This window comes from Theropithecus gelada, chromosome 2, assembly GCF_003255815.1.
Source record: "Theropithecus gelada isolate Dixy chromosome 2, Tgel_1.0, whole genome shotgun sequence".
NCBI lineage: Eukaryota > Metazoa > Chordata > Mammalia > Primates > Cercopithecidae > Theropithecus > Theropithecus gelada.
The window spans coordinates 76,180,562-76,194,344 of NC_037669.1; the positions used below are offsets into that span (position 1 = coordinate 76,180,562).

Consider the following 13,783-nt stretch of genomic DNA (forward strand, 5'->3'; position numbering starts at 1 on the left):
TGGCTATTAATTTTACAGGATTTGTAATATCTGCAAGGAGAGAAAGCTGTAAGATCACAGGAGTGTTTCTACTAAAGCTATGTTCATTAAGTCATGAAAAAGTCAGATTTATGACACTTCTGTTTGTGAACAGTCTGAGAAAGGCAGATGTTTTACACTGAAGCCTCACCAACAGACTTACATACCATTCACAGTGATCAGTAGTGGCTCAATATATAACATATCGATAGATGACAAAGGGTATTTGTCTTACGTGTTCTTTTTACAGATCAACATGAGATTCCAAAATTCTGTCTTCAAGGTCTGTTATTTCCTAGGGCTAAGGCTGGCCTCAGTAGATAGCTCTTTAAACATATGAGGTAGCAAAATTCAAGAACTTGAGCTGGTATTTCCAAACAATATGGAGTAGGCATCACTCTCTAATATTAATAACATCAAATGACAAGCGAAAACTTACTCCCTTTCCAATTTCTTTCCATTTTCCTGATAATATCGCACTACTGTGTGGACAATACTTGCCTAAAATGTGCTAGTCTCCATTTTAACAAAGAGAGCAAGCCTCAGGCTCAGAGCCAGCACTGGCAAAAGCATCAACATAAAATTAAATAATCTTCTTTTCACAGCATTCATTTTCACATTTACTATTTCTTATAGCAGGCAACACTAGTTTCCCCCTTTATTGTTTTAGTAAGATTTTCCTTGTAAATTGATTTATTTAAATAAAAGTGGTTTGATTTAAAGAAAAATACTAAGTGGAATTAAGTCAGCAGATAATAAAGCCAGAATTTGATTAAGGTTGGGAAAAGGTGGCTGCTCCATATGTCACCACCGAGGCCATGCTTAGAGAGTCAAGCTGAGCCAAAAGGTGAACAAGTGGATCAGCCTAACTAATCTGAGGCAAATACTTCAACAGCCGACATCTGAGTAGGGTTTCAATTAATCACAGAGATTCTAAATGTGGTACTTGTCCAAGCGGACTAAACATCATTCATCTATTTCTCCTAGGTAATATCACCCCTGTGTCTGCATAAAAGAGAAATATTAAAGTATTCTTCATAAGCAAACTCAGTGAAGCTGGAGAGCACAAAATAGGAATTCCTGGGAAGCTCTCTCAGTATACAGCCTCAAAAGCACCCCACAAGTCATCTGCTAACCCTAGGCTAATCCCACCATTCAGAGCCAGAGTAAATGCATGTAAGTAGTACTACACAGTTTATGCTATTCAGTAGCCAGTATAGAACCAACACACTTATCACTAAACTAACTGAAGAACTTAAGATTCCCACCTCAAAAGAATGGGGCTTCTGACCCTAGGAACGTCACCATCTCTCAATGCTTCCTCCTACTCAAAAGTTTTTTGGCAATTAATGTGACATTTCCAGAACGTAATACAGATATTTTAAAAAGCAGGGGCCTCCCTTCCTGCCATTCTGGTTGGCTCAATGAATCTCTGAGCGCCAATCTGTGTCAGTCACTATATGTCAGCCACTGTGTGTACCAAGCAGCAGCTCCACCAGAGTGGACTGTATCTGCATCTGTGAAAGCAATGCATTCCAGCCAGCCAGTGTGTCAGAATCAGCCCAGGGAGCTGTTTAGAATGCAGATCCTGGGTTCTATCCCTGAAATTCCCATGCAGAGCATCTGGAGCGGGCCTTTGGAAGCTGCTCACTTAGAAAGCTCCTCTGATTCAGATGCACAGCAGGTTTGGGATCCACTGATTTGAATTATATTTTTAAATCTGAAATTAGCAGTAAGAAACACCTTACTCTTTTTTTTTTTTTTTTGAGATGGAGTCTCGCTCTGTCACCCAGGCTGGAGTGCAGTGGCACAATCTGGGCTCACTGCAAGCTCCGCCTCCCAGGTTCAAGCCATTATCCTGCCTCAGCCTCCCAGGTAGCTAGGACTACAGGTGCACGCCACCACGCCCGGCTTATTTTTTGTATTTTTGGTAGAGATGGGGTTTCACAGCTTACTCCTAAAAATACTAAGTAACTGAAGAGAAATATGAGGCACACTGGAGTATTTTAAAACATTAAAACAACATCAAGAAATCATGGTATTACTATGTAGTTTCCAAGAAAGCAAACTATGCTATGAGAGCAATCAGACTGAAAAACTGGAAATGCCAAAATGGCACCACAATCATTCACCATCATTGCTCAAATGGAAATCCTGGTTAATTGTTAACTCCTCAAACTGCAGCTTGGCTAGCAAAAAAGTACATGGCTTCTTAACTACTCTGAATAATAGCTGCTCACCAATTCAGAATACTTTTACCACCAGCACTGACTGACTTTACAAGACTTGCTGCCACTGTATCATGTTTTCTTGTCCTGGTAGCAGTGGTTTTAAAGGAACTGCCTGCTGGAGTTTGTAGCAACTATTCATTTGTTCATAAAAGTCACAGACAGATAACAGCAATATATGAATTCACAGAAGACTGCCAACACATTTTCGCCAATATCACTGAAAGAAAGTACCATCCCTGTTTTGGCAGCTAAATAAACTACAACAGTCACTCTGAAAGATTCTGAATTTGAAAACTGTTTTTTGTTAACTATGGAAAACAATAATGCAACAACTGGCTTTCTAAAAATTTCAACAAAAAAGAAAATGTTCCAAAAATAATCTTTCCTGTCACAACCCCTGTCCCCAAAAGATAGAAGAGACTGTGGCAGCACCGGTAAAGGTTGCTGGTCCTGGGAACCCTGTCCACCTCTCCTTTCCTCCAAGTGAGTCGGGGGAAGTCCCTCCAGGGCCACCACATGGTACACCTCCCTCTACTTCATGCAGTTACTCTCCCAAACCCACATTCACCCTAAACCTCTTGTCAATTCCACCAGCAGCCATCTCCTCTACTGCTGATTCAAAGAGGGCACTCCTTACACATTTCCCGGCAGAATAACTCCCTCAGAGCACTTGGCCTTCATCTTTCTGCCAGGAACTCTCCTCTCTCATATCTTTAATACTTCCCTTGTCACCTCAGCCTCCCACCTAGTGACTTTGTCAGTCACACCTCCTGCCAAACCACAGGAGACCCTGGAGTGCATTCACACTTTTCCATTTACATGTTTGAAGTTAACACCAACCCTTTGTTATTCAACAAGTATCTTACTAGGAGATACTGTGCGAGGGACTGAAAGGCAGGAAAGGAGAAAGACAGAAAAATGTGATTTTAAGATACTTTCCTGGCTGGGAGTGGTAGCTCATGCCCATATTCCCTGTACTTTGGGAAGGCGAGGCGGGCGAATCACTTGAGGTCAGTAGTTCCAGATCAGCCTGGCCAACATGGTGAAACCCCATTTCTACCCAATATACAAAAATTAGCCGGGCATAGTGGCATGCACCTGTAATCCCAGCTACTCAGGAGGCTGAGGCAGGATAACTGCTTGAACCCAGGAGGCAGAGGTTGCAGCCAGCCAAGATCACGCCACTGCACTCCAGCCTGAGCGACAAAGCAAGACTCTGTCTAAAAAAAAAAAAAAAAAAAAAAAAAACCAAAAAAAACCCAAAAAACACTTTTTCCTACCCATACACTGACATTCTAAGAGGGGAAACGAGAAGATTAAAAAAAAAAAAAATCATATAAATATGCTGTAACCAGTGAATAAAATACTCCTAGAAGAGGGGACCAAGAGATCCTCCTTCTGCCTAAGGAATCTACTCTACCCATCAATTCTCTGGGGCACCACTAAGTCACATCACTTTGGTTCTAAAAAATCTGCAACAGGTCCTCACTGAGACGTCCAGAGCAGGGGACTCATGGGCACTGATGCCCTGTGAGCTAGTCCCCGCCTGCCTTTGAGCTTCACTCATCCACAGGTGGGTACATCAATTCTGGCCAATGGTGACTCATGCAGCACATCCCAGAGAGCCTGGAATTTCCTGCTCCTGTGCTTGCTCACGTCAACCTTGTTGCCAACCTGGGGCCACCAAATACGGCTGTTCAGTGCACAAACTGTGTAGCCATATGTGGCAGCTCTGTCTGTCCCCATTGACACACCTCCCATTTTAGTGGATTACAAGTGATTTTTCCAAAATATTGTCTGTATTGTCCACAAGTCAGAAGCAGGGAAATGACATCTTATCCACCTCTGTACCCACTCTAGTGCCTACCCCAGGGCTTCTTCTAGAAGCAGGAACTCAAATGATCTTTTTATGGTTAAACAGAGGATTTATTCCTTGAAAAAAATGGTGGAATGTTGCTTATGATGGTGTGACTCTTAATCCAGCAACAGCAGTCTCAACAGCAAGATCGGTAAATTCTAACTTTAAAATGTTTCTTGGCTGAGCGCGGTGGCTCATGCCTGTAATCCCAGCACTTTAGGAGGCAGAGGCAGGTGGATCACTTGAGGTCAGGAGTTTGAGACCAGCCTGGACAACATGGTGAAACCCTGTCTCTACTAAAAATACAAAAATTAGCTGGGCGTGGTGGCGGGCGCCTGCAGTCCCAGCTACTAGGAAGGCTGAGGCAAGGGAATTGCTTGAATCTGGGAGGCGGAGGTTGCAATGAACTGAGATCGCACCACTGCACTCCGACGTGGGCGACAGAGTGAGACACCGTCTCAAAAAAAGAACAAAACAAAACAAAACAAAAACAACAAAAGTATCTCAAAGCTATGCAGTCTTCCTAGCTCTACTGCCAGATCTTACTCTCAGTCCAATGTCATCTCTTGCCTCTTAACTATTCTCCCTGCTTCTGCCCTTCTCCCAGAATTTATTCTCAGCAAATCAACCACTGAAATAGGACTGTGTTACTCTCTTACATAAATCCTCTGGTGCGCCCAAGCTGCTTCTTAGCCTGGCCTATGAATGATCAGGTTCCTGCTTATAATGCTGGATTCCTCCAGCTTCTACCTCCCTTCACTAAATACTAAATACCCTTCAGCCACACAGGCCTTCTTCAGGTCTGTGTGCTGGCTGTTCCCTCTGCATCAAACGCTCTTATTCTAGATCGCTGCCCGAGTTGCTCCTTCTTATCATTTAGGACTCAGCTCCAGTGTCACCTCCTAAGATGCTTTCTTTAAACACTCTATCTATAGAAGAACCCCATTGTCACTCTCTATTGCAAGCTTGCATTTGTAGTAGTAAGAGCAATGAGGAAAAAACCTATAGTTGTTTTTAAAGTGTATCTAGTTAGTTTTGCCTGCCTCTCCAGTTAGACTGTAAACTCTGTGGCAGTAAGAATCATACTACATACTCAATGCCTGAAACAAGGTAGGTATTCAAATACTTATGATTTGCTATTGAGCAAAACTGGGCAGAAAATCAAGGTTTTTTAGAATCAGAATCTTATCTTAAACACTGTAAAGGCATTACGACAATGCCAAACAACTGTATTTGGACTCTTCAACAATTAACACCCAAAATTTAGAACTATTGAACTGAGAAGTTTCAAAATCACATTTCCTTAATATAAATAAATAAATAAATAAAAATAAAAATAAAAAGCCCATGTAGCCATACTGTGAGTGTAATATATAATTTGAAAATCCACTGAATATACAACCAGGGGCTCTAGAAGGAAACAAACTGGTAACTATACTGATGCAACATTTTACAAGAGATTTTATAAACTATACTTTCTCTAATTTCAATAAAAGCCAAAACATTCATATCACTTTTAATAAAAATTTAAAAATATCCAACAACAATGGGTTGTTATTAACCCATTCAGTGAATTAAAAAGTCTACCTCCTGGTGGGGGAGGGACATTATGCCCTATGCATGCCATCACTGTTCCTTAGTTTAATCTTGCTTTACCTTTTATCTTCTAATAACAATTTTTTAAATGGTTAAGCACTTACCATAATGTGATTGAAATGCCTGCGGTTTGACAACCTGATTACAGTCGTTACACACCACCAAGTAGAAATCATCATGGGCAGGACAGAAACCAAATATTGGCATGTCTGCAACAGAGAAACAGAGCATCACTCACTCATCTGGTTCTGATTGATATAAAACCATTTTGGGAAACAATACTTTCTTTTTTTTTTTTTTTTTGAGATGGAGTCTTGCTCTGTCATCCAGGTTGGAGTGCAGTGGCACAATCTCGACTCACAGCAAGCTCCGCCTCCCGGGTTCATGTCATTCTCCTGCCTCAGCCTCCGGAGTAGCTAGGACTACAGGCGCCCGCCACTACGCCCGGCTTATTTTTTGTATTTTTTTTTTTTTTTTTTGGTAGAGACGGGGTTTCACCATGTTAGCTAGGATGGTCTCGATCTCCTGACCTCGTGATCTGCCCACCTCTGCCTCCCAAAGCGCTGAGATTACAGACGTGATTGCCAGGAAACAATACTTTCTAAAGGAGTTGCCTTATTATAAAGCGTACCAGGACAAATGAACTGATGTGGTGCACCACCACCATTAAATAGAAATCAAATCAGGCTTACACAGACACTTTAAAAAGGGTTAAAGTGCGCCAAAAATAATTATTATGAGGTGAAACAGACAATCTTTTAAAATGCAAACAATGAATACATTCGTACAATAAAGCAACATTAGATGAACTCTACCAAGAGTTAAGGGAAAGAATCTGCAACCATATAAAATGCTTCGTTCACAAAGCTGTACCATCTAATGCTTTTATTTGTATAACTGTGCATTCTATTCTAGCTATTTGGTTCCTGGGTTCTGCGGAACAATTAAGAAAGGGAGTAGAGATTTCAGAGAGGAGTAAAATTGGTTTGCCAGCATGTCATATAATGAAAATTATTTTCATATATTTTTTCCAAGTCATAGCAACCTCTAGTCCTTTTGCTTACATACTGATGCCACCAGAAAGACAGATTGAACTTTAGTACAAACAGCATTTCATACATTAATCAGTTTGGTTACCAAAATAGGATAGGATATGAAATGTTTGTTTTAACAGTTAAGACAGCAACTTAATTAAATGCAAAAGTAAAACAAAACTATATGCATATACATGAAAACTGAAAGTAACTTGATACCTGGGTAAATATGGTTAACTAAAACATCTCAACTATGAACAATTAATTATGAACAACAATTTGGGGAACAGAGCTAAAAGTTTAGATCCAGAATCTAACTTTTTAAGTATTTCAAAATCAGTGGATTTTAAACAAGCATTTTACACCATATTCACTATTTAGAGTATCTGCAATAAATGGATAATTAGCACACTTCAATTTAACAAATGTTTTAGTAGATCAAATACCAAGTTTAAAGGACAAGGGGGAAGATCCAAGAAGCTGATTAGCGTCTGCTTTCTTTCCTATGAAGATTTAATTTCACACTTTCTCCAGCCTGGGAGATCCTGGTGGTTTGAAAGGGAGAAGAAAATTCCCTAAGGAGATGTCAAGTGATGATAATCTCTAAAATATCAAATTACTGATCTAGTATCTACACATGGCTATAGCTTGAATTTTCTTCAACAGTTTCTATTATACTGAATTGCACAGATAGCTAGCTATAATCTGACATATAGAGTCCAGCATGATTTGGGGATGTACCTGCAGCACCGAGTAGTTTTTACGTGCTACTATTTCATTTTATCCTCACAACTACCTAGGTAGATACCATTATATCCCTCCTCTAAAGAAGAGAAAACTGACTCACAGACAGGTAAAGTACTTTGTCTAAGGTCAACAGCTGGAATTCAATTCTGACTTATAATGTGGCTTGGATTTCTTACCTCTTGCAGACCAGAGGAATAATGATATTTAGAGATTCCTTCCAGATTCCAATGTCAATAAAATGGAATGTCAGGGCTGACCATCTTTGACGGTACAAACTGATTAGATATGAAGCTTCCAGTAGACTACAGACTTCTGTGACTATGCTTATTTAATAAAAAATAAGAGCCAAACAATATGCTATTTTCCTTGAAAGCCTGCCCACATTGAGTTAAATATAGTACATGTGGGAGAAGGGGAAAGGTTATATCTATGCAATGATATACTTGTAAATAAGTCACCCAAGATTACAGTTTCTTGACATGACATTTCATTCTGAAAAATAAAATTTAAAGTAGTTTACCGTTAAGTTCCATATGCTTTTGTGCTAAATGCCTCTGATACATCTAAATTACAGAACTGGTATAACATTCATAATTTACAACTGAAAAGTGTAAGATAGATATCAAATGAACAATTTCATTAATGAAATCAACTCAATTCGTTTTATTATTATATAGCAGTTAAAATAGTATTCAATAAACAGTCTTAGTTTAGTTTTAGGTCTCTGCAATGCGTTGCTGGTGGTCTCTGATTTCCCTCAGTTCTGAATATAAAGCAATGTTACTTAAAATAGATCACTTTGCCAGATACCAGATTCTTCTGCGGACTAACCCTCTACCCCTTAAAAAATAAAGCAATTAAGAGAAATAAAAATCTAAACTGATCCTTTCAAATAAGAATTCAATTTGTCACATGATGTTTATCATGTACAATATTATTCTTTTTTGCCCTGGTTCCTTTGATACTTTTCTGAGACTTATGACTAGTAAAACTAAAAAGGTAGGGGTTATCCTGTAAGGAACCAAGAATCTATACTTCTGTATAAATGTCTATTTCCTCAATAACTTAAGATCAATTGCAACTGATGATAAACAGCTGACATTTATTGAGAGACTACTATGTGCCAGGCCCTATGCCAAGCAGTTCTTACATGGTTTTTCCCATTTATTTCTAATAATAACCCTACAAAATAATCCCCATTTTACTTACGGAGAAATAAACTTAGTTAATATCACTCAGCAAGAAAGTAGCATAACCAGGACTCTCGTTTGTGTGACAGGAAAACTCGGTTCTTAATTTCTCATGAGCACACTGAATTTCTCTAAAAAGCACGCACACACATGCTCCCTCTGTGGAAAGAAACATGGTATACTTAAACCCAGTTCATTCTACCCTATGAAATGCAGTTCCTTGGGCCCGGTGCAGTGGCTCACGCCTGTAATTCCAGCACTTTGGGAGGCCGAGGAAGGCAGATTACCTGAGGTCAGGAGTTCGAGACCAGCCTGGCCAACATGGTAAACCCTGACTCTACTAAAAATACAGAAATTAGTTGGGTGTGGTGGCAGGCGCCTGTAACCCCAGCTACTCAGGAGGCTGAGGCGGGAGAATCACTTGAACCTGGGAGGTGGAGGTTGCTGTGAGCCAAGATCATGCCACTGTATTCCAGCCTGGGTGAAAGAGTGAGACTCTGTCTCAAAAAAAGAAAAAGAAAAAGAAATTGAGCTTCTTTTATTAAAACATAAAGCAACTTTAATTTTAGCTTTCTGAATTCTTTACTTTCAGATATCCATATTTGGAAGTTAACTAGAGGATACAAAATAATTTAAATAAAATGTCTTCTTCAGAAAAAAAAAAAAAAAAAGGAGTTCTATATCCTTTTTCTGCACTGGGACATTCCAGGGGCCTTAGCAACAGGAACAGAGTGTGGAATGTTGTGGCAACAGAAATGAAATAATGTGTGTGTGAGGGACAGTATGTATGTTCCTAAATATTTTAAAGCATAAATTCACAATCAACCCATCTGCAAATTAACATAGGGATCTTGCTCAAATGCTATGAAAAGCTTGATTTACAACAGAAAATAAAAATACCAAATAAAAATGAGTTCATTATTCAATTAGAAAGTTTACAAAATACACTTGCAATATACAACTTGGGCCATTAATTATGTACTTGAACATACAATTTAAAAATTGTAATTGAATTAATGGATTCCAAACTAATTTGAAAGAATGGATTTTATTGTTGTATAAGCCCTAAATCTTTCTGAGGATTTAGGTCACCCCTATGTTCCAATTAGTGAGTGGGCCAGCACCCACATCTAGGCCATCATGTACTTTGGAGACCCCAGGCCAGCATACTAGGGAGGATTAGGTTTAAGCACAAGGACACCTGAGCACATGTATGTGGAAACTTCAGTCACATGCAGAATGAAGTCTCTCTGCTAGAAACCATACTGCAAACCGTGGTGAATGTATTTACTTTGGTGTTGCTATCTCTATTTTCAGGACTTTGTTCAATAACAAGAAAACCTGAATGGTATTGCAAAGCATTTAACCTGCCCACTACCCTGCATGTCTCCCTTTTCCCATGCATCTCAAACTTCCACATGCCACTCCCACGTTTCTATCTCCAGCCCAGACTGCTCCCAAGCTCTGTCTAGTTTCACGTACCAGACTGCCTACTAGACATTGCCATCTAGACGTCTTAATATACATTTCAAACAGAACAAGCATGTCCAAAACTTCACTCTTGACCCTTCTCTGCTCCTCACCCAACAACCTTCCCCATTTTGGGTAAATGATACTATTCATCCTCCAACAGCTCAAACTAAAAGCCCAGGTGTCATCTCCAACTCTCTTGTCCCTCATCACATTCAGGCCACTAGCAGACCCAGTAAGTTCTATTCTAAAACCTCCATCCACTTCTCTCCACTGCCATGGCCACCACTATTGGGCCTGCCACCAGCACCCTTTCAATGAACTCTGGAAGAAGTCCCCTAAGTAGTCTACAATCCTTTCCACAAGGCTGCCAGACTGATTCTTTAAAATTCCCCACCAGATCACACCACTCCTCTGTTTAGAATTCTCTAGTGGCTTTCTACTCCTCTTGGAATAAAACTCCAGCCCTTACCCTGGCCCCCAAAGCCCCCAGATACGCATGCACTTTCCTCTCATCCTGTTCCCTAGTTCCCCACTTCCCTCTCCTTGGCTCACTCTGCTCCAGGCACACTGACCTCCCTTCTCTCCTCAAAGAAATCTTTTCCCCAGCCAGGCTCTATGCTTGCACTTCACAAGATGCCTGGTGTATTCTCACACATCAGGTCTCAGCTCAGCTGTCACCTCTTCAAAGGGCTGTTCCTTCCCCCTCCCCAGTTAGTTAGTTACTCTCTATCACTGGCACTTTAAGCAGAGTGGCTAAGAATGTGGGTCAGTATCACTCTGAATCCTGGTTCCCTCGATCAAAAGAAACGTGACCTTGGGCAAGTTATATAATCTCTTCAAATATCACTTTTTTTTTTTTTGGACACAAGGTTTCTGTCGCCCAGGCTGGAGTGCAGTGGTGCAATCACAGCTCACCACAGCCTCAATCTCCCAGGCTCAAACGATCCTTCCACCTCAGCCTCCTGAGTAGCTAGGAGTAATCACAGGTGTGCACCACCATGCCCAGCTAATTTTGTTTTATTTTTTGTAGAGACAGGGGTCTCACTATGTTGCCCAGACTGGTCTCAAGCTCCTGGGCTCAAGCGATCCTCCCACCTTGGCCTCCCAAAGTGCTGAGATTACAAGCGTGACCTACTGTGCCTGGCCAGCATTTTCTTCACGTATTGAATCGTGATGATCATAGTATCTACTTCACTGGGTACTTCAAAGGACAGAAAGACTAAGAGAGCTACTACATGCCAAAGTCTTAGAAATGCATCTGGCACTAGTGCTCACTCAATGTTTGCCCACAGCCTATGAGATAAAAGTCATTAATGTATTGGTCAGGAAACTAAGGCGCACGGGATTGAAATCTCACAAACTGGTATATAGCATAGCCAAGGTTTAAACCCAGGTATGCTGGACTCACAAGCCCTGGTAATTTCCAGTATTCTCCCACAATCACCTCCTCTATGCCACTCCCACTGCCAGTGCCCAAGGTCAAGGTATGGGGCCTCTACTCACCTGAACAGGTCTCCTAATAAGGCCAGAGTTTGTTCCTCTTCCAGCCTCCTCCTCCCAGCTGCCTGAGCCCACAAACTTGTAAAGCAATAATGCCACTTCTCTATTTGAAGACCCCTACTGGCTTCAAAGTGGGGCTTGGACTCTGGACCTACTTCTCTGCAACAAAGCCCCCAGCATTCTGGTCCCTCCGATCTCTCCAGCCTCAGTCAATATGCTTCTGCCTCAAGTCTCCTGGCATTCTCAGAACCTGTCTAGTTCTCCCACAATTCCTTCCTTTGGCCAGAACAGCTCCTACAGCACACAAAGCTATTCTCTCTGCTCTTTCTACAATTCCCACCGTTCAACAAGAACTAGTCCCAATGTCCTCTCTGCTGGGCTCCTACTCATACTTTTTATGCCCGCCATTTCAGCCCTTCACTCACTGATTTATGGTTTATGAATAAAAATTTACAAATAGAAACCTCAGTAGTCCTGTCTGGACAGCAGACTCTTTGCCTTGCCTAGCACAGAACCTGAGAAGTACCCTATCACTGTGTGTTTATGAAGTAAATGTCTGGCATTTGGAACTTTTCTGTAGCTTTCAGTTGCTCTTAGGATAAAAACAATGATCCTTGATCTGGCCCACCAGCCCTGAACAGCTTGGCCGTGCCTCTCTGCATCTGGTTACTCTGGCCTTGGTTTTGTTCCTGGAGCACACCACACTCTCTTGTTGCAGAACCCTGCGTGGTACTTGCTGTTCCTTTTGCCCGGAACTCAGTTCCCCCAGACCTGTACCTGGCTTGTTGCTCTACTTCATTCAGTCTTAGCTTCAATGTCACTTCCCCAGAGACTTGGCTAGGCAGGGCTCCTAGCCAAGCACTATCTCCCATTTGTAATCATTCATCCAGCTGTGTGAGCCTTAACTTCCTCCCACTAGACTACATTCCATATCTAGCTTGTTGACTGCTCTAGTGGCAGTGCCTAATGGTGCCTAACCTGGCTGACAGAAAGCAGCAATGAATATGTGCTAAATATTACTTGATGAATAATAATTGAAAGATTAAGTCCTTCTGATGCCACCATAAGTCAGAAGGTTATAATTGTGCCTTTATGTCATTTAGTGACACATAGTCATCATCTGCTGGAATTGGGTATGCCATTCAGTGAGAAAGAAGTTCAAGTTCAACAGTCTTCTCTGAAAACATTTTATACCTAGAGGCAGTTTCTAGTAAAATTTCTGTGTTTCAATGTCTGATTCTCAAATCTGCACATTGGCAAATTCTTTTGTGCTAGTGAATCCAGCACAGTGGCTAAAAGCAGTTCTGCAGCGAGACTACTTGTATTCAAATGTCTACTCTTCCTCTTACTAGCTATATGAGCATGGTTAAATTATTTAACCTCTCTGAATCTCAGTTGCTCTGTGTGTAAAATAAAGTTAACAGGACCTGTGTTTCATAATACTATTGTGAAGATTGAATGAACTTATCCATGGAGAGTGCTTAGTACTACTGATAGTAATCACTCAATAAATGTTAGCTCAAGAAACAAAAACATAGGTCAGGCGCATTGGCTTACGCCTGTAATCCCAGCACTTTGGGAGGCCGAGGTGGGTGGATCACTTAAGGTCAGGAGTTTGAGACCACCCTGGCCAACATGGTGAAACTCCATCTCTACTAAAATTACAAAAATTAGTTGGGTGTGGTGGTACACACTTGTAATTGCAGCTACCTGGGAAGCTGAGGCAGGAGGACTGCTTGAACCTGGGAGGCAAAGGTTGCAGTGAGCTGAGATTGTGCCACGGCACTTCAGCCTGGGTGACAGAGCGAGATTCTCTCTCAAAAAAACAAAACCCAAAAAACAAAACCCACAAAATTGATCCACATTAGAAATGTTTGTCTCAAGGTCCCTGGCTCTTACTAATTCACGGAAGTCTGGTCTACAGTAATCCCCACTTATTCATGATTTTGCTTTCTAAGGTGTCAGTTACCTGTGGTCTGAAAATATTAAAATGAAAATTCCAGAAATAACGTCTAAGTTTTAAACTGCAAGCCATTCTGAACAGCAGGATGAAATCTTGCACCATCCCATTCCATCCTGTCCAGGACATGAATCATCTCTTTGTCCAGTATATCCACACTGTCTACACTACCTGTC

General features: G+C 41.1%; 1 protein-coding gene across 2 annotated transcripts in view; it reads right to left on the bottom strand.

Moving 5' to 3' along the window:
* Nucleotides 1-13,783, bottom strand: part of ATXN7 (ataxin 7) — a 106,660-nt gene that overhangs the window by 45,205 nt on the left and 47,672 nt on the right. For both annotated transcript variants that reach the window (XM_025375024.1, XM_025375025.1), the window contains one exon: nucleotides 5,808-5,912. In XM_025375024.1, coding sequence (XP_025230809.1) covers nucleotides 5,808-5,912 — 105 coding nt within the window. The remainder of the gene's footprint in view (nucleotides 1-5,807; nucleotides 5,913-13,783) is intronic.